Genomic DNA, 27,231 nt, shown 5'->3' on the forward strand with positions numbered 1-27,231 from the left:
GAGAAAGTATAACTACACCTGACCCTTGCTGTGAATCGAGACTGTTCTAATCCAGGAAGCAGCATGCTCACAGCAGCCTCATCTTGGTCTTGGGCTGTTACACGAACCTTTTGGGCAGAACTTAGGAAGACTTCACTTGCATATAAGGAGAATTCAGGAATCAGTTTTCAGCCTGAGGGGTCCATGGACTACTTTTAATGTGTCTGCAGAAGATAACTAAGAAATCCAGCCAATTATGAGTAGTCTTCGCTTGGCTACATATGGGAGCATTCACACTCACTCTTTTTTTTTTGGTTTTTTGTGTTTTGTGGGGTTTTTTGTTTGTTTTTGTTTCGGGGGGTTTTTTTTTTTTTTGAGAATCCAGAAAGGTAGAAAAATCACTAAATCAGTGGACCTACCATGATTGCTTGTTTTTTTAAAAAGTGTGTGGGTGTTTAAAATATTTAGCTAACTACTTCGATTTATTAATATATTGTACAAGAAAAGTTATATAGAATAGAAGTCAAGTCTGCAGCATGAGACATTTTTCCTCATATGACAATATAGATATTTGAAGCTGTTGCCTATTCTGAGACTCGTTATAAAGTTCAATTTATGTGGCTGAAAAATTAGCCAAGACAAAAGTGTATCTGAAAACTATAAGAATTAGAATTTAAATAATTTTGACGTGAGCTGGCTGACTTCAGTTTCTCTACTCTACTGTTTACATACAAAGGGTTGTTCCGGCTGTGAATTCTGTGCATGCGACACTGCTCACAGAAAAAAAAAAAAAAAAACAACTCCATTCTAGACTTAAAGTTCTGACGCTTAATGAACATCATACTTTTCAACTGATTTTTTTTTTTTCCCAAATAAAACTTGCTCCCAAATTTCTTACTAAACATAAGACTATCATAATCACTACGAACAACATTACCAGATTCTACCTTCTAACACAGGAAATCACTGAATATACTTGAATTGCAGAATTAGAGCAAAATCCAAATGGAACATGCTCAGTATCTCAAACACTTCTTTTTAAACTGCTTTGCTGAACTGATATCCATCGGAAAATACCAAACTACATTTTAGTTTTGCTGTTTGGAAACATATAATACATGCAATTTTTGGAAGTCTTTCTGTCATAAAATTAGAGTAGAGTGTAAACAATTACAGAAAAAAGCTCTTTTACAGGTCTCCTACATTCCATTATGGTTTCCTGTCTTTCTGAACCATGAAGAACTGTGACATTCTTTTTACTTGTGATCTGAACATAAGCATCACTTTACAGATCTTATCAAATGTCTAATTGTACATAAAGCATAAAATTAACTTTCAGTATGCTAAATGTAACAACTAATTAATATCCCACAGAATTTTTCAGCTCATGAATATGTAAGTATTAGCTTGCTAATCAAGTTTTAAGTACATCCCTTCAGTGCAAAGAGCAGTAAAAAATTAATTTTATAGCTATGAAGCTCAAAGGTAAGGCTCAGCAATCATTCTAAATACAGTTACAACAGGAAATTCAAATCTTGAGGTGTTAACCAAAAAAAGATTTTAGATGTTCTTTTTAACCCATCAGGTGCAAACTAACAGCAGCATTTCTGACAGTGATGGAAACTATACAAGTAAAATTTGGCAATGCTTAAAATACGTCAGTGATGGAACAATCCCTCCTCCCCACAGCTATTAGCCCTAGCTTAAGTGTATGCTGAAACTATTTCTCAACTCTACTTGAAGTTATAACATGTAAATTCCTAGAACAGCGTTGGTGAGTGCAGAAACTAGCTTTAAGCACAAATTATTTCTATTCTAACACTCAGAAGTATGCTTTTATACCACACCACCCAAAGGAATCATTATTGATATTTAAATGCAACTCTTCCGTACTACCATGATTAAAACATTTGAATTTCAGCACTCTACTTCAATGCACATTGGATAAAAAACAGGTAGACAAAAAGATATATATATACAGATTATGCATCTAAAGTTACAAAAATAAATTTGATTACCTTTTAGAAGAGCTACTTTAGCAATAGGTTCATTTAGATCTTGATCATCCATTTGGGCATCTAGAAAAACAACCCACACCTTTCAGAGAGCAGGTAGACTGCAGACGGTTTTCATCTACGCATTCTTTAAGCGAAGAGAAGCTTTTACATTCTTCTCACTTTACAACAGTTAATTATGAAGTCGCAAAATATACAATACTGCTCTAAGTTTGTATCTGTCTCTGCATAATACAAACATTCTCCGCTCTTCTGGAAAATGAATTAAATCACTTAATCATGAGCAAACTAGATGTTACAGAAACCTCAGTTAAATGCTTACCTGTAGTGTCGTCGCTGCTTTTTTCCTTGCTTGGACTAAGAGTGTCTGACAAATCAGATTCTTTGACTCTTGCTTGATTCTCTGTAAGAGACAAGGAAAATCGACTACAATCAGTAAATATTCAGTCTCTTTCTATTGCTAAATGAAGATAGAAAGCAACGTAGTTGAAGAAACACTTAAAAACCTGGTGGTTGCTTATTTCTTTGCAAGTCTGGGCTAAAATGGATTCAGCATCACTGAAGTCATTAATCTAGTCTAGCATCTAATAGGGGATGCAACTGTCTCATGCACAGCTTGAACTTTTGTTAAAGCTGTATTCCTGCCAGCTGGAACTCTGAAAAAGCTGATTCAATCAGGGAACAAATAAGAAAAGAAAACTAGAACAATGCAGATATTGTAACAAGTCAGAAAGAAACTGCTGTTAAGAATAAAACTGTGCTTCGGTATTTTGGACAAATAAAATAACAGCAACAAGTCTTGTATATACTGTACTGTTAAAAAAAAGCATGGTATGAACCAGTAAAGAATCACAGCAATATACATTAATACACTAATTTCTAGAAAGAATTTTCAGTTCAAATTGTATAAAGAGAAGGCAGTCTATGTCCTTTCCACCAAAAAAACCTTCATGAAATATCTGTTCATACACAACTCACCACATTATTATATGCAGCTTAGTGAAGCCACAAAGTTGTTTTTGTTTTGCCTTTTTTTTTTTTACCAGTTCTAGATTTTTAATAGAGACCAGACATTTTCGAAAGGTGAGGGGACTAGTGCATCCTTTTCCCACACAGAAGTATCCCTGACTCAGAGCCTAAATACTTTATGAGGCTGTAATCTCCCCCCCCCACCCCCACCCCCAATAACCATTCCAGTTTAGTTCTGATGGGTCCATTAAACAAAGTCACACTACCTCTGGTGTGGACAAATCTAGTAAGTTTGTCAGCAAGGAACCATGCCACCAATATGCAGGTGAGGTTATACATAATGAAGTCTTTCTTGGCTGACTATGCAGAGCCTTGGTTTGACAGCATCGCTGCCCACCCACAGATTAATAAAGGTTTCCTCTGAGTCTCAAGTTCCAGGTAGAGATATATATTAAAAAAAGGCATCATTACAACATTTCTACTTTACTTCTACCACACATGCAGAAAAGCACAGTGAACACAAGTAATTTCTTCACATATAGATACTGTAGACGCAACAAAAAAGTACCAGGACACGGGAAGAAAGATGCACAGCAATAAATAAATCAAGTGTTATACCAACAGGTTTAGTATATGAAAATATGTAAAAAACAAAGGAATAATGAGAAAGCTTGCGTGCATTGTTTTTTCAAATGACAAGAGAACAAACAGAACTAAATACCCCCAAAATGAAAGAAGTGGAAACTGAAAACAACTTGTGCACTTACACTGGGGGATTGGCAGATGACAAAATACAGACAGGTTAATAGAAGGAAAAAAAAAGTTTTCTTCATCTAACATGACAAGTTTTCTATTTCTCTGTGCCAGAATAACATCCACTTGTACGTGAAACAGAAGAAGGCAAGTACAAACAAAGTAGCTGATTAAGAGCCAGACTCTTCCTATCTTAATGTAACTGAAATCACTGGAGAGGGAGAAGGGGAAAGCACCCGAACACTTAAAGCGCATTAGGGGTTCAGACCTGGCAGCTATTCCAAACATATCTCATATGACTTCTGCAGACTTCAAAGCTCATAATGACTGGAGTAGTTAAAAACTTGAGCTTTGGGGTGGTTCTTTGCTGAAACAAAAAGGGTACTTCCCTATTTTTAGGAATAAGGTTTTTAACTAATATCTAAAGATTCTACATGTATCATATAGAATCAAGCTCACAAGATTGCCATTAAAACTGTAATAATTACTAAATCAGGTAATACATTCTTTTTAAAGTATTAGGAAAAGTACATCCTAAAAGCCTCACCCATGTTGTTTGTATTACTGGCCAATCCAGACACCCTAAGATGAGCAATATCTGTATCCAAGTAACTTTACCATATCTGGTCACACATGGAAACACAGCTTTCTTGCTCTGTGCAAAACAGGAGGAACAGTGCAAGTTCCAACTGCTGAATTAGTTCTCTCTCCCCCCACCTCCCTCCCATACTCCCCTCACATCCACCCTCAGGTACACCAGCTTTTTCCTCCCTCCTATCCTCCTCCTCCTGAAAGAAGGTACAATATTAGGCACTAGAGGAAGGATGCATCAGTTTCTACATCTGAAAGAGCAGAACTCAAAAAGAGAAATGGTTTAGAAATCTGCTTCCTATTCTGGAACCAGAGTCATAAGCACAAAACTCCTTCCTGTACTGTATTATTTCAGAGCAGTTGTCCCTATTTCCCATAATAAAACTGAGCTGAATAAATATAGCCAAAATGATGAAGTATATTAAAATGTGTTGACATCATACTTACTTGATGAGTTAGAATATATTAACAAACACTAAAAATAGCTCACTGCTTTGCAAGATAAGTGGCATGCAAGTGTTACGTTACAGTTATTGTATGCATTCTTTTGCCAAATATGGCATGTTGTCTATAGCTTACTCACGTACAGAAACAAATTAAAGGTGCAATATCATGCATTAAGGTAAGAGAAGATAAATTGAAAAGTCCCTAAAATACCAGAACTTTTAACAAGCTAACACTTAGTCAATACCATAACACTTTGCAGAAGGACAGAGGGTAAAGAAATGAGTTAGTATGTCTAGACATTAATAAAAAGCTACAAAAGTCGAGTCAGCCTACGAGTCCAAACAATCTTACATTATTAGACACATAGGAAATATTGATCTACACACTTTCTAGCATTCCTGATTTTAGCACTGCAAGATAAGGGTGACTGTTCCTTAACAACATAAATCTTTTCTAATTAGATCCTTGTATTTCACTTGTTTTATACAGAAGAGAAAAGAGTTAGAGATGCACATTTATATTTTGCTTGGAAAAGGCACGTTTAGGAAGTTAATCGTTATTTTAAAGTTATGAGGGTGTAAGTCAGAAAAAAGTCAAATGAAAATACACTTCTATTTAAAACTTAAAATGAGACCAAACATTATTTCTATTTAGTCCTACAATAAAAACAAAAACCCTTTTGAAATTTATGCAGGCACTAAAGATTTAAATCAATTTATAAAAATTATTGTATTTTTTTTAAATGCACATTCAGGTAAGAACTCAGTCAAAACTGAGACTAGCATTTCATGCACTCAATCTTCAAAAATTGTTTCCTTTAAACTTTTTATCCTACACTAGTATTTGGAGCAGAGTTCAGTAAACAATATACCTCCCCTTCATTGGTTTTTTTTGTCTTAAGTGAGTATTCAACAAAACTCAAACTGCTAGTTTAAGACAGAACATGCACTGAAGTGACATAAAAGACATGCTTCAAAAACAGTTAAATAATCCAGAAGTCTAACCTTTCAAAAGCTTTGTTTCTTCCACTTTGGTTAGATGTCCTTCATCTATGATCTTGTCTGCCAAACAAAATAAGTGTTACTTTCCAAGCTCAAATTAAGCAAGCTTTTCCCTGCACACATCTACGTAGACTACATTCCATGACCAAATTAAAAGCTGATAATATTACTTCCTACTCAGGCTTGAACAAAAACTTTATTCTGGCATGGAATAATGAAACAGAGCACACAAGCCTACTGGAACTTTGTGACAAAGTGCACAGTTATTTCTCCTACAATTTATTAGCTTACACTATTAATGCTTCAGTTCACTAATGAGAAGTTAGAAAAATTAATTTTTATGAACTTTTTTAAAATAAAATCTAACTGGGAGCAATAAATAACTAATAAATTTCTCAAGCTATAGTTATCAAAAAAGGAATTCTAAGAGACGGTTGCCTGAAATAGATATCCACCAGACACAGCAGAAATCTAGAAATATGCCACAGTAAAACAGCAACTGAGAAGCCACCTCCACCACGTCACAACTGCTTTAACAGTACCTATGAAAGGTACACAGAAATAGCCTTTCTTAGCTTAAAACTTTCAGAGAGCTGCACAAATTCCAAAAAGTTGTGCATGCATCACATCCATGTTCACAAAAGTTGAGTTTACATATAGCATTGACAGGGAAGTCTATTCATGTATGTCAGGTGCATAAAAACCTAAAACACGGAATTTGAGACTAGATTACTAACTTCATCCTAACTCCAGCTAGGACATGAAGGCAAACAGTAAGACCAAGGAAGAACAGGTTTGGATTAATCAAAGACACTAAAAGAATTACTGAACCAGTAATTAATTAATTTATTTTTTGGAGATTTCATTATTTCAAATTCCTTAACAACCGGCTAGTGATGCCAACATGCAAGATTATTGAGGGTCACATATCTTACAGATCACATAATCAATTTCTATGCAGTAGCTCTTGCAATGTTAAAAGCTGTTAACACCCACTGAAACACCAGGCTTGAAGCTGCCTCTGCCTCCACTCTGTGCTCTCCCTGCCGGATCCCTGACCGTCAGGCAGGGAACCCCATTTGCTGCTTACCCCATGTGCTGCTAACAGGGAACTGAGATGCAGAGAAGACTGGACAAATAGGAGAGTGCAGATTAAGGAAGCTGGATGACATAAATTCTTTTCAAATTTTTAATTAAAATAAAAATAGCGAGCTTTAGTCAGCATTTCCAGCTTCAAGTAGCTCTGAAGTTTAAGAAGTCTCTGTACTCCTCCGATGGCATGTTGCTGTAACCATGACAATCTAAGGACGGAGACGGGACATTTGCATGGAGATATCTTTTTCAACGCTAGATGGTAGACAAGCTTTCAGACAAAAAAACCTTGAGGTCTGAAGAAGGGTTTGCATGGCCAAAATCTTGTCCTGTCCCCTCCCCCACACCCAGACAAACTAGTCTAAAAGAGATATTCCATCGACTTTTATCTACAAATACTGTCCTGCATTCCTATAACATTTTACAAACATTGCTTCAGAAATATACTGAAGAGCACACTGGATTTTCAGGATTGGCTTCAGGTCTCAAGCAACTGTAGGAGATCACTCATCATCCAAGTTCAGAACAGTCCCGAGTTCATCAGAGCTGGAGAGAGTCACTGACTGAGGAAGGCACCGCAGAGGGAATCAAGTTACTGCTGCCACAAGTGAAGAGTTACTGAGTGGTATCATGAGCACGCTTCCATTTAAAAAAAAACAAAAAACAAAAAACAAACAACAAACCCTAAGCGAAGTCTTCGTATGTGATTATTCCAGGACTCAACTGAGGCTGGAAGAGGAGTGGGGAAGAAGGCACCAAGAAAGCGGCTGAGGAATTCTGCCCGTAGGTCTGAAAAATACAGCTGAATGCAAAAACCATGCACTCAAAGTAGCTATCAGCTGCTTCATCTGAAGGGATAACACCTCATCTGTGCTGGACTGTTAGCTTAAAATAGGCTTCTATAATCAGTTTACAGAAGAAAACTTAGCATTATGAATTGATGGATCTTGGCGTTTTCACAATTCAGTAACTGTTAAAACCAGAATAATTATAGTACAAAACAAAGAAACTAGTCTTCTTGACGCAGATGTTTTTCCAAACTGAAACCTTTGCAGCAGCTCTTCACACTTTTAAGAATTCTCAATTCCTATGACTAAAGAAATCTGCAGACTTCAAATTTTTTTTTCTTTTCCATGGTGGCTTTTCTAATGTCCATTATGAATTTCAACATTTGTACAAAAGTTTTCTTCTTGACGCTATTTCTTCAGCAAAGAACTTCAGCAGTAAATGCAAGTCCCCTTGCCCAGTGTGACTCAAAGCTAGTACAGCCGGTATTTTTCACTCGATGGCTGACATCTCTCCTAACTTACAAAACAACTAAGCATTCTCTGTGTTTGAAGAATGCTAGCATTAGTATATTTCAAAGCCAACAAAAAATAGTTTATTTCAGCATGCCTGTGTATATTTAGAAAATAAACAGAAAATTGGATGTTGATGTCATTGAACTACATAGGATTTTATTCTGCACTCTGTTACCACCTTAGTCACTAAAAACGGCAGAATCCAGACAACAATCAGAAAGTAAAAGCAGACAGATCTGTATCTTTAAAACTTCCCTTTTTCAGTTCTCTGCATCATTTCATATTACTATTTCAGAAAACTTCATAAACTTGGTTGGGTTTTGTTGTTGTTTTGTTTGTGGTTTGTTTTGGGGTTTTTTTGTTTGGTTAGTTGTTTTTTTTTGTTTGTTTGTTTGTTTTTTTTAAAATCAATCCACATTTTCCCCTGAATCAAGATCTGCATTTTTGGCTACCAAAATAAAAATTAGGGTGAGGATCCTAACTTTAATTTCTGACACAAATAATTTTTATCTTTCATGCTACCCAGTCACTACTTAACAGACAGCAAAGAGTTACTGATATATATCATAAACAATAATAATTTTTACTGCAACAATCTGCTTTGAAGTTAAGCTTTCAGTTCATCTTTAAGATAGCCTATGCTTCTTTTTGCTGATGAATCCAGTTCAAAGGCAGCTTTTCTTTAGGTTTTTAGGCATTTCCTATCTTTTCAATTTAAGAACTCCCTTTTAGATTTAGGTTGCCTAACACGATGTGTAATACAATAGTTAAGATCTGTTAACATTACAATGATTACTTAAGTAACATGCCCCCAATACATTTATGTTTTTGTATCAAATTAGTCTTTGAAGGATGCCAGTTTTGAAGACCAATGAAAGGAAACCTGGCCCTCAACACACAAATTTCAAAACATCTGAGAAAAGTGATACAAAGCAGCTTTAACTTTACTTGCCACCTGCAGGTCATAAATTCATGGAAAAGGTGAAAATAGCCATTCAATCCATCCAAAAACTACTCCATTTTAGATAGATAAATGTAAAAAAAAGCCAAAAAGGCAAAAAATTTACTTGCATTTAAAATCATAAATGCAAAAAAATCACAAAATGAGGAAAAAAAATAAGGACACAAAATAAAGAAGAGTTAGATTAGAGCAAAAGATAGGAAGCTAGCAGGGCACCAAATCTCTCTTTCATCTATACATCATCACCATTTTTGGTAATAACTCATATAGTGTACTAACCAAAAAGAAGCACCATGACTTTTGCTTTCGATGTCACTGGTTTTCACCAGTGGTTACTAAAAAAGAAAAGTTATGAAATGAGCAACAAGTGAACTGGATGTAATGATCAGAAAGTAACAGGCTTCCCAGATCATTCAGAGAAAGATTTCATAACATTCTACAGAGGTTGTAGACCAGGACAGGTTACTGGATGATATTGCGAGCTGTATTCTCCTTTTTAAAAAAAAAAAAAAAAAAAAAAAAAAAAAATCTTTAAAAACCCACAGAAGCCGGATTTTACAAACAATGCTACCCAAGTTAAGCAATGCAGCTTGAGTAAGATTTTAGTGTCCTGTTGCTTCTCCCCCACCAAAAAAAATTCTAGCTTTAGTACCTTGAGAGGTCTTGATTGCTCTTACCTGATAAGCACTTTCAGTTGCCTTATACCTCTGTAGCAACTGTTTGTATAGAATACTAGATTGTTTAATCATCTAATTTTCCTTCTTATGCTATCTTACATACTCCACTTCCTTGACTCAAGCTGTTTTTCCTCATTTCTCTGCTTGTGCTTTCCCAATTTAAGTGCTTTTTACCCAGAACTACGGAGACATGCACTTTCCCCGCTGTAACAGCACAAGTCAGAACCTTGTCTTCTAGACAAACGGCAAAGCTGTCTCAATTCTCCTTTCTTTTTAGATTTCTTTTACGGTTTGCAGATCCTGTCGTTTTAATTCCTCTGCTACTATGACAAAACAGCAAACACTACATAACACAACTTCAATGAGTGACTCCTATTCCTGGGATTTTTATCATATTATTATTTTTTAAACAATAAACCTGCTCGTTTCCCAATACCTAAAGCTCTGGGGAAAAAAAAACGTAGTATCATATGATGAACTATATATTCTTTCTCAATATTGCCAGTCTTTATGATATTGTTCTACACTTAAGTATTTGCTACATGTCTTAAAACTCCAGTTCCTGGCAATCTCTGAAACTATATTTTTTCTCCCCACTAGTTCCCAACCCTCACTGCTGCAGATAGCGAAGAGCAGGAGCAGAACTGAAGGGTAGCACTTACATACAAAATAAAAATAATAGATCCTGCAGTTTGCAGTTTTTAACTTCATGATTTCGTGGGGCCTGACTAAACATATTTGAGTTGGGAAAGGCAAACTTTCAGTCCAGAAATAAATACATGAACCGCTGACTTGGAATCTTTTTTGTTCTTGATTAGATAGTAAAAACTTCTACTGCCACAAAAAAATGCAGAATACTGAACCCTTTGAACTCGTATTCATTCTTCTAAAAATGAGGCAATCAAGGCCCTACAGTGTCTTTAATCTAGCTTTCAATCTCTCAAGAAAGGGGAGGCATAAGTAAATTGATCTTTATTTTACTCTCTTATTACTACTTCAATTGCATGTTAGAATCTTTTACTAGATCCTGATGGTCATTTTTGCTTCTCAATAGTGACAAGACTGGTCACATTTAGTTTGCAGAGGTGACACTAATACAAGTTTTGCTAAAATAGGTTAAGCTAACATCCAAACAATGAAAACAGGCAACCAATTTGTATTTGAACATCACTCAGTGTGCTCTTCATTTTCATTCTAGACAAAAAATATCTTTATTCAAGCATTTAACTTCAGTTAATTTTTATGTACTGAATAAAGAGGATTCATACAAGATCTTTACAAAATTTAAAATTATTTTAAACTTCAGCCTGACAGAAGACAGCTACCAATCATTCCCTTTTAAACACAAGCATTTTTCAAATAAATAAAGTTTAAATTTTTGTAGACAAACATTAGCAGTATCCTGTCATTCAGTTTATAGTACTGCAATCCATATCACAAGGAGTAAAGTCAAACAAGTCTGTTATACTCCCTTATTGAAATTTAAAAGCAAAAAGAAGAGTCCAATGGGCATAATGTCAAAAAAAGATACTGTCTTATTTCTGCTTATAAATACTTCTCTCTGCTCAACTTTAGATACATAATTTCTGTAAACTCTTAAGTAAAAAAATAATTCTTTATGCTACAAATGAGTTTTCTTTGAAGTTTAATAGCACTTTTCTCTCTTCATCCTAATGATATTTTTCTCTCAGTGGACAAAAGTATTAACATCTTAAGTTTTTCTTTAATTACAGATATGCAGACTGCACTGTTTTATTACTCATTTTCAAAAGCCATTTTCTTTGAAAAACATGTTTCTCATTCCCCAATAACACATCTTTCTAAAGACTGCTATTGCATATTTATGTTCTATTTTTCTTAAAAGAATCTCTTAGATTTCCACATAAAAATTAAGGTATTGTTTTCCTTTTTGTTCTTTGTAACAACTAATTTGAAGAATGTGTGAGACCTTTAATTATCAGATAAATGAAAGAAATGAAGAAAAGGTATCATTACGTTATCTCTGTCCTACTGCTACTTGTGATGTTCGCTTAAACTGACAGTGTCAGGCTTTCAACTTCTTAATTTGTAACAGATGAAAAATTACACTCAGTTTTAAACATCATGTGGCAACATTACCACCCTTTTATTGGTTGGAGGACAATAATGGATTAACTGCTAAGAAGAGACAATGTGATCATCGCTTTGCAAGAGCAAAGATATCCTCTTACTACTGCAGGCACCTGCTTAGTATCACAATGCCACAATTCTATGCTTAGAAAATTTCTGCTACTACAGAAATATTAAATAGTAGTGACAAATTCTGTTTTTTATCCACCTTTTCTGGGTTTTCTGTTGTTTTCAAAGCAAATGTGATGAACACTCTTGTACTCACTCTGACATTCTATGAACTGATGAATAAAAGTGCAGTCCCCTCCACTCTTTGAAAGAAAGTGCTCTAGTAAAGAAAGAAACACTTAAGTTTACATCTTCTTATCATTTTCAAATTGATGCAACAAAAAATTTGAAAGGTATATTAACAATCTTTGTAATTGTGTATTTACAGTGAACTTTTAAAATCTGTGTTAATATGCAAACAGAAAAGATGTAATTGAAATGATGTTTGAGTAATATTAGAAAATAGATTACTCTCTTGAACTGATCAGAAGAAAGTAGTAATTTAACTGCATTTTCAAAGGGTAGTTTTAAATACTAAAATATAATAGCAGTTCTTAAGCATAATAAAGAGCTCCTTACCTCAATAGAAGCTATTTAAAAAAAAAACCACTTCATTTAACAAAATTTAATAAGAACCAATTATTAAAAGTCCAAACATTGTGCATTTGGCATTTGCTGTATTGCTCTTTCAGGTTAGGTGGTGAAAAATTACTTCCACTAAATTTCCATTGACAACTTCATATTTTTGGCAAAAAGATTAATGCACAGAAGTGATATTTAAATCACAATAAATTTAGAATACTTAAGATGATACGCTACTGAAACATGCAACTCCATAGCACTGATGCCTCTAGTTCCTCCCATTTGTTAATTCATAATCAGACATGGATAACTGGAAATACCAAATCCAAGCACTGAAGAAATAAGAAACATGTATTTAACCTATATTCTTCAGCATTTTTTATTAGCTTTAAAAGGGCATTTAATAAGTTTTTTAGTCTTCGTGTTTATTCTTCATATCTAATAACCCCTTGAAATGAAAAACATTTATTTTAAAAGTATTGCTGAATATCTCCCTTTACTTTTTAAACAAAGTTTCACTGCACAGAAACAACAATTTTGGAAAGGACAGTTCTACAGTAGAGATCCTAAACTGGGCTCAATTCCCAGGTTTACCCAAGTCCTTCTATGTGACCTTGTTCAGCTCCCAACTTATCAGAATCTTGCATCTCTTCACATAAAAAGGTGCTAACACTTCCTTTCTAAATAACGTCAAAAATCCTTTGACCTCAAGAATCTAGCAATCTGAAAAAGCTGCTTTTTAGTACACAAACCAGCAAAATGCGTTACGTTCGAACAAAATTGTTCAATCATTAGCTTCTGATACCAGAAGCTTAGGTGTTAAGATCCAATATGTAATACTAAGCTTTGCTATAGTTCAAAGTTACTCCAAAAAGTAAACTTTTTTCTAACCCACAAGGCTTTTAAAAGACAGCACCATGGCTATAACATTTATTTTCCGTATTTAAACTTTTCTATTTTTAGCCCTTTTAGATGATCCTCTAAGTGACTGTATACAAATTTCTCGTATCTTTCGTTACATAATATATGGCTCACAAAACTTAAATATGAAAGCCAGGTGTGGTGCAACTCACTGAGAAACATACCACTTACTGAAATAACTCAGTTCTACAAAACGTTTATCAGTGGCTTGATGTATAAGCAAGGTACTCGCTTCTGCACCAGAATTTCCATATGTGCAATGACAGAAAATGAATGCCTAACCATCATCATCTTAATACGCTTTGTTATAAAAAGCCTCTAGAGAGACTATAACATGAGTTCTTAGTTCCTCTACCCACAGTACAGCTCTTTTAATGTTGTCCATCTTTTAATGGACATCCACAGAAAAAAGTAATGTAAAATCCTATTCTTGCAACAGCTAGGTAGTATGCCTATAAACATACCTTGAGGACTTGACCTGAAGTTTTAAGAGACAGAGAGACAAAAGGAGTCTTAAAAAGCATACTGATTTTACCATTTTCCTCTGACGGAGGAAGGTATGTATACCTCTTTGTATACAAGTAAAGAAAAACATTTTTTTTATTCCCTTACAGGCTATTTAGCACAAAAAAAAAAAATTAATTTCTGACTTCTGCCTTCAAATGTGAAGTCTTTTCCTTATGCAAAATATCTACAACCTCTTCCACTGCCAAAGTTGCTGCATCTACATTATAAACCCTAAATTCTTAGCTCTTCTAAAATACTGCAAGACTACTCAGCAAAAAACCCAGTAACTGCCTCCTGCTGCTTTCAGGATAACAAAATCCAAAATCTGGCAGAGAAAATTACTGCCCATCTGCCATTATACAAGGGCTAGATAAAGGACAGGAAGATACAGAAAGCCACAGACTGTCATGAAGAGAACACAGGCCAGCAAGGTGTAAAATGCCAGAGAAATGTGGATGGACCAGGTAGCAGAGATGCAGAAGAATGTAGTACAACAGACAGAATAATGGAAAACTACACTAAAATATAGAATAATAAAATAGCATGGTGGATGCATGACAAAAAAAGGTGATAGACTGTATAAACACACAGAAAGACAACTTGAGTAAGCAGGTATATGTTGTCTATATTCATAAAGAAAAAGAAATTGGCAGACAGCTTCCTAAAACTCCCAGGTTTAAGCACAAGTTCTACTGTTACTCATAGGATGGAGGAATCTATATTTTCATGCATCCATCCAGATGACATTTTCACTCTTAGGCAAGCCAAAATAAGTCAAAAATTGATTGCTTCTTCAACTCTGCCAAAAAAGTAAATAGTGATAATGATGTTTGCTATAATCGCATAATAGTGAATTCAATATTGAAATAGTATTTCAGACAATTTTCAAAGTCAGACTGATAAGAGGTAGCAGTATGTAAAAAAAACCTAACAAGATGTTCCTACCAACAATTTTAAAACAAAAAAAAGTGTTTGTGTCCTGGTTTCGGCTGGGATAGAGTTAAATTTCGCCCTAGTGCTGTGTTTTGGATTTAGTATGAGAAGAATGTTGATAACACACTGATGTTTTCAGTTGTTGCTAAGTACCCTTCTAGTCAAGGACTCTACAGAGGCTGGGAGGGAGCATAGCCAGGACAGCTGGCCCAGCTGGCCAATGGGGTATTCCATACCATATGACGTCGTGCTCAGTATATAAATAAAAGGTGCGGTCCAGGAAGTAGCGATCGCTACTTGGTTATCGGTCAGCGTGGGTGGTGAGCAATTGCATTGTGCATCACTCATTTTCTACATTCTATCATTATTATTATTATTATTATTTTCCCTTCCTTTTCTATTCTATTAAACTGTCTTTATCTCAACCCATGAGTTTTTCTCACTCCTACCCTTCCAATTTTCTCCTTGTCCCACTGGAGGAGTGAGTGAGTGGCTGCGTGGTGTTTGGCTGACCCCCCGGGTTAAACCCGCGAGTTAGTTTAAAAAAAAAAAAAAAAAAAAATCATATTTAGTGTGATGTTATCAATTATTTCTCTATAAAACAATATGTATTTGCACTTGAAGCTTGAAAGCTTTTACTAAATGTTTCAATTTAGCTCTAGGCTACTTTTGTTCACAGTGTTGCATGTTTTTCTAATAACCTCCAACAATCTAACTTTCAAAGCCTTTTAACGGTTCACATGATTAGAATGAAGAATCACAATCCCTATATAGTACCTTAGTTTTGCTTTGTAAAGAAGTTAACTATTTTCTGGGGTGGAAGATTTAAAAAAAATTAAAAGCCAATTTATTTCTTAACCATTCTATCAAGCATTAAGAGTATTACCAACCTAAAACTATGCAGCAGCAAGATGGATCAATCTATCTTAAAACAAAGTATGGCAGTCCAAAGAACTGGGAACAGACTTTAAGTCTCCTGCTTGCTAATCTCAGTGTGCATCATAGCTAAGTGCTAAGACATTAAGGGATAACTAGTACTTAGATTAAGGGGAGGTTTTTGTACAGTTCCTGTCAGCGTTTAACAGATCTCTCTTCCTGCTCCAAGTAAGAAATAGACATGAGGCTATTTTGCTATTAGTCTCCCTAGTTACGCAGCTCTTCATGTATAATACCAAAAAAAAAGAAGGTAAAAAGCTAAGAATTAGAGCATAGAGAGTTTTCAAATTTTGTTTCAAAAATGTATACAGTAATCCTTAAACACTGTGAATATGAGTTAAAACCATGAGTTCTCTATACAAGTGGCCCATCCTTCCAACTAATACTACCACCATTCCTCACAGCTTTCGCTATCCAGCAAGACACAGCAAATGCTGAAGAACGCTGCATCAAGGAAAAATTTAAAATTAACATAAGAGGACAAATATATCTTAGCCAGTGGAACAATTCAGTGAATTTAGAATCGTAACTGGAATAATCTTTGCTATATGTGATATTGGGCATATTCTTATCAGACAATTTTGTTCAAACAACTTCAAGTGTATGTTAAGACATGTAAGTTAAAATACTTAGCTTTAACTAATTAGTCTTCAAAAAAACCCATCAGTTAGTTCAATCTGTATTCATTCTTCTTTTACATAAATACACTCCTGAGTTTTAAAAAGTTAGTTTTTACTATTTATATATTTCATATACTCACATTTTTCATATGTTGTAGTTAGAAAAAAAAATGTTTTGCTGACTTTACTTACCATACCCAATTTACTAGAAAAATGGTATAATGGTATATGTCTGTGTTGCAAAAATTAAGAGGAAAAAAGTCAATGAGTCTTCCACTTGCTTGTGTCATCATTCAGTAGACTCCTACTGATTACAGTGAGAACCCATCAAAAACAAGCAAAAAAAAAAAGACGACTTCCAAGTTGGCTCATTATGTTCTACACACTTTCTAAAAAAACCTAGACTGAAAAAGTCTAAGCAAAAAAATGCTGGTCAGAGGAGTGGACAAATTTAATTTCATTTTTTAAGAGAATATTATTCAAAGTAAAACTTTAGAGAACATTTTGAATTTGTTCAACTTCAAACATCAACCATAAGACAAAAGGTAGCCTTAAGATACACTACCTTTCTCTGTGCTCCCATTAATTTTAGGTATGAAGTCGTCAACTTGTATGCCTAGGATTAAGAAAGGGCATTATTTCTGCAACGAAGCAAAATGTTTTGGGTTTTGTTTCTTTATAAATACAGCACTGTGAAATGCATCTGGCTTTTCATACTACCTCCTAAGTATCGTATCTAATCAAACAAAACAGGCAAGATTTAGCGTGTTTTCCTGCACTACAGATCATGTTCGTGTTTGTTCAAACGTATATGAGGTTACCATCATCCAAAAAACTACTGCCTATCACATATCTATCTCTCTCTCTCTCTATGTGTAAAAAATCCTTTCATATATATATATATATGTATATAAAAATCTTCAAAATCTTGGAGCTGATGGGGCACAGACAGAGCTCCAAACTGAGCGATGACCCAGAAGTCTGCACACTCACAACAGCAGTGCCCTCTACTGGCATTCTGTTGTGGCCACATGTCTTTCCATGTTAACAAGTGATGACCAAGAAGAATGCACTACTGGAATAACTGTAAAACATTATTCTTTTGCCAGACCCCTAGACTACAAGATTATTATAATAAAAGTAATTGAACAGAAAATCTGGAAACCAGCTTGAAACAAGAAACTGATCGCACCTACCTAAGCTGTTGTGTTCTTTAAGAGTTTTCTCTTGAAGATGTTCTAACCGTACTGTAAACAGAAGTCCAAGAAAAAGATATTTCACAGATTAAAAGAAAAACAAATAATCAAAGTTTCTTACCCACTAGTGACTAACCTTGTAAAGCAGTTAGCCGCTCATTGGTGAAGTCATTATCAGCCTGCAAAGCTTCTATTTTTGCTTGAAGCTCTTGCTCTCTCTCTTCCATTTCATCTATTTTATGCTGCAATTCTTTTTTCTCAGCCAGTCCTTTCTGTTGGATTTCTTCTTGTCTTCCTTCTGCTACCTGCTCAAAAAAGATTAAAAAAATCCCCAAACAAATCAAAATTAACATGTAAAGGAATAGATTTCCTTGATTTTTGTATAACTAAATATACATAAGTAACTTTCTTTGCTAGTCAGATGAAGAAAATGGAAACAATGCAAAATTTTTCTACTGTTATTTTTCTATATATTTCACTTCAAGCACAGTAACAGAGAGAAAGAATCTCAAAATATCTTAACTAACTTTTTGTCTGAGGAACCTAAATCTTACAGGAACAGTATCAGGGCCCAAGAACTAAGAAACACCCAAAGTCTCCAAGCATCTCAAATCAATCAAAACCCAAGTGTCCTTCTGAACTGAATGTACATTGCACAAACCAACTTGATTGAAAGCCACATCTTCTTCTTTGCTGGATTTCATGGTAATAAGTTTCAAAGACTCTCCTCCCTCAAAACTAGGTAATAAGTTTCAGTGTTGATCCTTCTGTGTATATTCATCATCATTGGTGATTAACTCATAACTGGGAAACCAATTGCCTTAAGACCAGCAATTTAACATTTTAATTTGGAAAGAAAAATCTTCTGTCTGAGATGCTAAACGAGGACTCGAAGAACCTAAGTTCAAATTCCAGTATTTATCCAAGACAAATGCAACAACTGTCTCAGGTCTACAAAGAGAACACTACTACCTTCCTCCTCCACATCTTCTACTTATCTGGATTGGAGACTCTTTGGGAACAGGCTTTATCATACTGTGATTATTTTGCTCTCCAGCATAAAGGACCTTTAAATATTAATACACTTAGACGTTTAACTTAATAACAAACCTGATTGCATGCTCCTTGCCCCTGGAAGCTGAGCCATATTATTACTATGTGGTAGGCTAATTATGTTTGTAACTGCACAAAGAGGCAATGTGAAATGCAAATTTACTTCAATTCTAGTTTTAATTCCCATTAACTGTAAGATGTTTAGGCTGAAAGTTATTTGTCTATATAAAAGCAGCTGAATATAAAGTTTTATACCATCTGTAATTTTCTATTAAAATACATTGCAGCTCCAAAAATATGGTAACTTTCAAAGTGAACGAAAAGGGAACCTTTTTAACAATTTACTTAACTGATGACACTTTCAGATACATTAAATGTAAATCAAAAGAATATGTAAAAGATGATGTGCATCTTTCTTTCATTTATCTGTTGTTTAAAAAGTTTCTTAACCTTTATTTGATTGCTGCATTAGCAATTAAATTGTATTTATTTGTTCCATGCATTATAGTATCATCATGTCAGATGAAGTTCTGTCATTACCTTTAGCTTGTCAGAAAGATCTTTAATTTCGTTTACAGCTCCATTGTACTTATTAGCTAATTCTCTTAATTCTTCCTGAGTCCGCTCATTCATTTCTTTCAGGTGAGTACATTCATCTTCTGTGTTACTTAAACTCCGCTGTAAGATAGAATTATTATGCAATAAATAAAAAAAGTAGAGACTAATAATCTACCAAACACTGAAGTTGATCTATTTTTTCCAAACAGTATATGTAACTAATCATATTTATCTGCTTTGTTGCTAATCATTAAGGCTAAACAAACAAATCAAGTCCTGGCAAAAACACTACCTATACAAACCTTTGTAATGTTCTACTTAAAGAACAGATTATGTGAAAATATATTAGCTTCATGCATGTGTAAAAAAAGCCCAAATCAAAAAACCCACAGTAGGTTATACAATTAATTGTGATTGATAGGAATAAAGAACTGAAACATGTGATCCATCTCCCCCATTCTCTTCTGGTTTGTGATAAACTGTGAAAGTTTTATAATATTTTGTGATTCAATGTAATCAATAGATTTCATCATACCTTTCACCCAGCAAAAGAAGATTTAACACATTATATAAGCCAAAAGGCTCCCAGGAAGCGTTCTAAATCTTTTTCTGAACTCCATAATGTGGAAACTAAACTAATATCCCCTTGCTCAAAAGGCAGCTGGGTCTTCAGGAGGCAAGGAATGCTCCAGAAGTTTGCATCAGCTGGTGATAGCAGCACAACTAAATGGTGTATAGAGTTTCCTCCTCATAGCTCAAGATTTGTTTCTTCATTCATACAATTTTTTTTTTTTTTTTTTGTAACAAGCTCTGACTTAGTTCTTCACCACCAAAACAGACCAAAACACCTTTAAACAAAAGCGCATTCAAAACTACATTATATAATAATTATTAAAGGACAACTTTCAACCAGCAGCCAGCAATTCTTCTGTGTGGAAAGAAAAGTATATGGCAGGAAGCACTCAAGCAAATCTCTTACTAAAGTTAAATTAATATTTCTCCTCCAAGAGTCAAAATAAAGAGGAAAAAGTATAATAAGTAAGACAGAAGATTCTTCTCTTAGTATCGGATTGGAAAGGAGAAGAAAGCTAGAAGTAAATATAAAACTCCAAATATTAACAAACCTGTCAACTATTACAATATAAAAAGGGGTATTTAAGAAAATCTCATAAGGTTATTTATTACAGCACTACATGCATCACATTCTCTAAAAAGCATGAAGAGGGTAGACACTTTAAGTACTTAATTTTAAGTCTTACGGTATTTCTTGACCTAAGGGAACATAGCAAATGATGATAATGGAAAAACAAAATAAAGGAAAAGATAGTAATGAGAGATATTACAGGGGCAGAAATCTTATTTGGCGAAAGTGTCCAAAACTTTGTAATCTTAAAAACGCATTCTTACGTGTAATTTGTATGAGGGGTTAAGCTTACGTTTCCATAAATTTTACAGTTTAAACAAGGTCTAAGAGCATTTTTCCTAATGCATGTATGTCATTTTCCCCTCACTTACTTCCCACACAATACTAACTTCTGTAAGACAGCTTCATGAACTTTGAAATCTGGCAGAAAAAGGAGTGTAAAGAATAGTTTCTCATTAACAGTTTAACAATCTAAGTATTATCCAATAGGAGAAATAAACACTACTACTTAATATACTGCAAGTGCCACAATACAACAAATACTGGTGTATTACAGGTAAAAAACCAGGGATGTAAGTAGCAGCAGTTATAACTATTTCAGCATTTCCAGAAGACTAGGCATGAAACTTCAATACCTCCACTTCAGACAGTTTTCTGACCACTTCAATTTTCTCCTGAAGGACCCGCCTCAGGGACTCTTTGGCTGTTGTCTCATAGTTGTGTTTGTCTTCTTGTAATGCTATAAGCTCTTTTCGTATACTGTCTTCTGTTTGATTCTGTACGTATAAGATAATTCAGATGCAAAGACAGAATATAAATTAGTATTTTGCTGATTAAATATATTAGATTGTGATAAGACCTGTTCTATTCCAAAATGTTTAGCAATTTCTGGTAGATGGGAAAATGTTATGGACAAATCAGTGATCAAAGATTCTTGACGCGACTGGGTGTAAACCAGTTATTTTTTGAAGTGTATGTATGGCAGCACACATTCAATTATCAGCTTTGATTATAGGAAAACTATGGGGTTTTTTTGGACACTGCTAAGATAATGTCAAGCCCAGGAGACCTACAATTTGACAAACCAGAAACCTACGAGGTCCCATCTGAAAGACCTCAAACAGGACCTGCAAAAAAAAGTTCTTATAAAGTAGGTAGTTGAGAGGAATTAAAAATAAAATAAAATAAAAATAAAAATTTAAGGCAGGCATAGGTGGCCTAAACAACAATCAAGGCAGGGCATACTTGTTACTCTGTCTCTGAATATCAGACGGCACCTTGATAATGCCTTTTTTCAAATCCCTATCTGGAAAGGACATCCATAGGAAACAGGACAGAATGGTTGCTTCTCACCAATGACAGAAATTCCTTTTCTGCATTTCACTACGTACATGTTTATATGCATATATAAAAGAAATCAGTTTGGGCTAAAAAAAATGCTGAAAAATAGCCTTTTATCTAGATTTAAAGTGATGCTATGAAATACAGAACAGATCTACAATTTTCATGCTATTCAGATTATCAAAATTGCACAGGCTCATTTCAGAAAGCTTATGTTCCAGCTACTTTCCTACAACTAGCTAATTTGAAAACACTTCAAAAGAGCTATCTTTCAGCATTCCTAGCATTCAACTTTAAGTGAACTACTTACCTTTGAACATGCCTGTAATTGATTTCCCATAACTTCTAATCTTGATAGCAGCCTATCTTCATCTATTAAAGCCTAGCAGAAAAGAAGTATCACCTTAGTATTAACATGTGCTTTATGTAGTTCCAGTAGAGTTCTGCTTTAAAGACTTTCATTTTGTTGGAGTACTTACTACTAATAGTTATTTCAAACTGGTGCATAATCACTACATTTATTAAACATTATCTTTTGCACAGTTTAAGAGAACTGCCATAAGCTTTTTATTCTTTCTGCTGCTTTTTTCCCCATTGTTTGTAAATTAATAGCTAAAATTTACATGCCACTGCATATTCCAGTCCATAAAGGAAAAGGATGCCTGCAGATACCTGCCAACTAGTATCTGAAGCCTCTTGCGTGACAGCAAGTAGCCGCTGAAGGGTTGCCAGCTTCTGTTCCAACATTTGTTCCCGATGTAAGGCTTCCTATGAAGAGAGCAGAGCACCAGTCAGTTCAGCTAGAATAACTCAGAGAAACAGAAGCAACAGAAGAGATACCAAAATACAAAAAAAAAAGGAAGTGTGAGTAGCAAACATTGTCACATATTCAAAACTATAATAAGCCCATCCCATTTTATCCATCCACATATTTATTTGGATATTTTAATTAGAAAATGTTATACTATAACCTCAGGTTCCCGAAAACCTTCATTCTTCATGAGTATGTTGTACATGCTGAGTACACATTGTAACAAGTTATTCTTTCCAAGACTCAAAAACCAGTTTGACTTTTGTCAATAATTTGAGTAACAAAACTGTAAACACCAAAAGGCAGCTTGGCAGCTCCCTTGCAATGAGCTGTTCATCCTCAAATCAGGTCACAAAAGAAAAATGCCAAGCAAGAATTACTATTTTTGTTTGATTTTTGTTTTATGACAGTAAAATAGAAGAGCATCTTCGTTAACAATTCCAGGATACAGAGAGTGAACAGATTGGTGAGTGAGTATGTATTTGGCCTCCCAAGAAAGAGCATCTGCCTGAGCTGTTTCCTGCTATGTCAGCAAATACATATAAAGTTAGTATCTGTCTCAAAAGCCTCATCATTGATGTGAGCAAATAAAAATTGCCATTACTATAAAAAACAGGCAAAATAAATCAGTAGAACTATACATAAATCAAACCTAGATGTTATTTACCAATAAGAATGTTTTCATATCTTTTCCAGAAAGCTGATTTTATGATCCTTTCTAAATAGTTTATTTATATATATTAGGACACACTTTAATGTATTCCCATTTTGTAGTCTAACCCTTTTGTGACATGACATCTTAGGAAAAAACAGACCTATTAAAACGGACACAGGAGCAGGCACAGAAAGGCTGGTGATGCCAATGAGGAAGAAGAGCTGCCAGCACTGTCCCCTCCTTTATACTTTCCGATACATGGACAGAAATATTCACACTAAGAAATTACATTCACAGAAACAAACTAATCCTTGACACGACATGACCTTGTTTTGCTTTTCTTTTGTTCTTCCAAAACTTTTATACACATACACAGTATATCCACAGCAACGGATGATGACAAAAATACTGTGACCAAAAGAAAATTGGGGACAGAGAGGTAGGAGAGGAGAAAGGTCAGGAAAAGCAGGTATACAGCATTCAGGGAGCCTTCTATAAAACAGGGAGCTTTCATGTTTATATTATAAAAGTCATAGTTTATACTGCTCATGCAAAACCCCAAAAGTTTACACAGAACTATACTATGTCCAATTAAATGTTTTACATTATTTCACTACAGAAAAGGTAGTTAAATGCTTATCATGTTCTGGTTTACAAAATGCAAGCCAAAGAAAGACATACAGAGCATAAGATTTGTATTTTGAACAAAGATTAATTATTTAGCTGAATAAAATGCTGTCAAGAGAAACCTACCTGTAGATACTGTGAAAGCTGAAACAATTCCTGAGAATACATACTGGGAGTGTTAGCAGCAACCTGAAAAATAAGAGAATTTAAGAATCAAAATGGGTTTGGATTTTTCATTAAACTCAAATAATGCAAAATTCATCATTTTAATCTAGTCACGAAGGTAAACTTAATATTATCTAACAATGGCATTTTCAATCATTTATTGTTCTGCTACTATTTATTCTTTGTTTTATCATAGAACTTTGCAACTCTGGACTGAGGCTCCACTGTGCTAATATCTCTTCAAGTTCTTGAATCACCAACACACCAAAGAGTTTAAGGATTTTGTTTCAGTTGAGATTAAACTGACAAAAAAGAAACAAGGTGCACAAAGGCAAAGCCATTCAACCCAAGGACAAACAGAAATTGGGGGCTTCCAGAATTGAAAATAAAGTCTCTCATATTCCAATTCAATGTCATCATCACACACACATTTCAATCACAAGTCTCCTGTTGACCTACTAGCCAACATGTTCTTCATTCCCCTTTATAAGTATCTATTTCAAATTTGAGGAATACCTATATTATCTTTAATCGTAACTGAAACTGTTCTGGACTTGGGGAAAAGAGGGGGGTTGTTTTGTGGGGGTTTTTTGGCAAATTTATTTATTTACTAATTCCTGTAGGCTCTTCCTACACTGACATAATTTTGAAGCTGTTTTTCACACAGTTATACCTGCAGTCTCTCCTCCCCCGCCCTGGATTCAAGCTACATATGCTGTTTTGAAACCTCAACTTTAATGCAAAGTCTATAAACTCCTCGGGCTGCTGACTTCACAAATAAGTTTCCTTAGTTTCTCAAAATTTTGTTCTTCACATTTAAAACTCTGATTCAAACCTATCTAAGTTAATCCTTCTTTTTAGAGGCTAGAGAGATGATCAATTCCTGATCACGTCTCAAGGGTGTATCTATTAACAGCTTTTCTAAAAGTCCCCCACGTTATCAAAGTTGAGTTTAAAAATTACACTAGACATTACTGACGCCATGACTCTACAGTGAGCGACTCTGGCTATATAAAAGGAGCAGAGAGGTCTGGTCTCAATCTTCCTTTGGAACATGCCAGAGCACTTTCCAGCTTGCGCAGTGCAGCTTCTCCACCACAAAAAACAAGTCGTAAGGACAACAGACCTCATGCAAACACCAAAATCGTGAGCTACTCTTGGGTCCCAAAGAACAGATTAAGTATCAAATTAACCAATACCCAAGACCTGTTAGTCAGTCAACCTGTACCTGGAAATTTAACCATCTTAACATCAATGGGTTTTTTTCTAAGCCATGTTTCAGATGCCATACTGCAAGAGGTCAAGCTACCTTAAAATACACACTCCAATACTGCATTACCTTCTCTACCTTAAATGTCACTCAAAATATTAAACTAGGTAAAAACAGGCAGTGGAAAACATATCTAAATATAACTGGACTTCACCATTTCTTCATCTTTATAACAAGTCAGAAAACAGCATGTGGCTGAATAAAGCAGAAGACAGCAAATTACTGAATTACCTTATCAACAGGACTTGGTAATGGAGCATGGATAACACTAAAAAAAACAAATTTAAAAAGTGAACACAAAGTGCAGAATAGCAGTTCAGAAATCTAGAAGATCCCTAGTACTGCGCATTTACTCAAGATGCTTTGTATTTTTAAGTTTATTCTTCAGATAAAAATGAAGACTTAATATACAAACATGCAAAACCAGTTAATGCTATGCTGAGCAATGTTTTAAAAGTTTCACAACTATTTTCAAATTATAAATCCAAGGTCTATTCTAAAAATTCTCTTTACTAATTTTTATTTCAGTAGTCACATAATATTTGGGTTTTTTAAAACTGATTTATTAAGATTTAAACCAATTTACATGCACAAAACAATAGCTATGAAAAGACAGTAGATATAGTACTCTTGTTTACAAATTCAACAAACTGAGTAAAATAATATTTGGTAACTTACAGAATTTTGTACACTTTCACTAGAGCAAATGTTATACTTGCACATTTTCATCAGAACTAAAGATTTAACACCATACATTTCTACTATTTCTTATTAGGACATGCAATTAAATAGAAAATTTCCCATAATAATTTATTTTGACTTATCTTCCCAGAAGCAAAGACACCCTAAAGCTTCATGCAAATATTTCTGGATACTAATGATAAAAGAATATTTAAATAAACAATCAAAAACATGTAATTGCTGAGGATGAAAGATAATTAAAATTATGCCGTTTGTAATTGGCACTTGGTTACTGTAAACAAAATGTTTACGTTTTTTGTTTCTGCTGCTCTTCGAAATTTTCTCCAAAATGTGCACATATACACAGAAAACCCTCTCAATATTCATCTGAGTTTCCAAACATTATTGCATCCAACATATTTTACGATTTTTTTTTTTTCCTTGTGCTAGGCAAAACTTTCCTTCATTGTGACACCAAACAACTGCACCACGAGGACATGTCACTGTACTACTTATCTGAAGAATATAAACAGTGTTATGTGTACACATGTATGTACGCACACAGAGACACCATTAACCTCACTTTAGTAGAGTCTATGCGCATTTAAAGGACCAGAAATAATAAACCCAAATAAAGAGGGAAGGAGCACACTCATTTGCTTTCTTTTGTCTATATTCTTCTGTTGATAATATCCATTCCAGTACACTAAACCACAGCCACTTAGAAAAGCCCAACTTGATAAGAACTTTTTTATTCTTTTATAGAACTTTTTTATTCTTTCATAGTTGTTGTAACTTCTAAAAGCAACAAGCAAATGAGATTTCTTTTTCATAATGCCTGCAAAAGAACCATGCTCTCAGTTATTTTCTTTGCATGATCACAGGAAAAGAAACTGTTCCTATGCTGATTTGAAATATAATATCCATCAAATCCTCATTATACAGTAGTTTAATTTTGCTACACATGAATAGATCTTATTCTTACTCGGATCGCAATCGAGCTTCCATTCCATCTGGAAGAAACAATTTGATTGTGGAGACTATACATCCATGGGTAACTGAAAAGAAACAAATACTAAGTCATCATGATTCGTTACTATTTAATTGTAAGTTCAGTGGTTAATGTTAAAGTAACCAAGCGAACTGTCTTAAGAAACTCTGAGGCAGGCAAATAAGAAGAGGCATGCACGCCTTCAAGCACCAGTGCCTGGGTCTGCCTTCTCGGACCTCCTCTGGAGACAGGAAACTTTATCATTAGAAACTTGAAGAGGTTATGCTGTGCACTTAG

General features: G+C 34.6%; 1 protein-coding gene across 1 annotated transcript in view; it reads right to left on the reverse strand.

The window, feature by feature from the left end:
• The window catches only part of SLMAP (sarcolemma associated protein), a 46,757-nt gene extending 19,760 nt beyond the window's left edge, over positions 1 to 26,997 (reverse strand). Inside the window, exons 1-10 of the mRNA XM_009576585.1 lie at positions 26,929 to 26,997; positions 25,494 to 25,530; positions 23,954 to 24,016; positions 22,407 to 22,502; positions 22,045 to 22,116; positions 21,029 to 21,169; positions 19,232 to 19,369; positions 17,775 to 17,943; positions 2,317 to 2,397; positions 1,998 to 2,057 (exon numbers count right to left, since the gene is read on the reverse strand). Of these exons, the coding sequence (XP_009574880.1) occupies positions 1,998 to 2,057; positions 2,317 to 2,397; positions 17,775 to 17,943; positions 19,232 to 19,369; positions 21,029 to 21,169; positions 22,045 to 22,116; positions 22,407 to 22,502; positions 23,954 to 24,016; positions 25,494 to 25,530; positions 26,929 to 26,951 (880 nt within the window). The 5' untranslated portion in view covers positions 26,952 to 26,997. The remainder of the gene's footprint in view (positions 1 to 1,997; positions 2,058 to 2,316; positions 2,398 to 17,774; positions 17,944 to 19,231; positions 19,370 to 21,028; positions 21,170 to 22,044; positions 22,117 to 22,406; positions 22,503 to 23,953; positions 24,017 to 25,493; positions 25,531 to 26,928) is intronic.
• Positions 26,998 to 27,231: the final 234 nt, after the last annotated feature.

Source organism: Fulmarus glacialis, unplaced genomic scaffold, assembly GCF_000690835.1.
Source record: "Fulmarus glacialis isolate BGI_N327 unplaced genomic scaffold, ASM69083v1 scaffold8014, whole genome shotgun sequence".
Classification (NCBI taxonomy): domain Eukaryota; kingdom Metazoa; phylum Chordata; class Aves; order Procellariiformes; family Procellariidae; genus Fulmarus; species Fulmarus glacialis.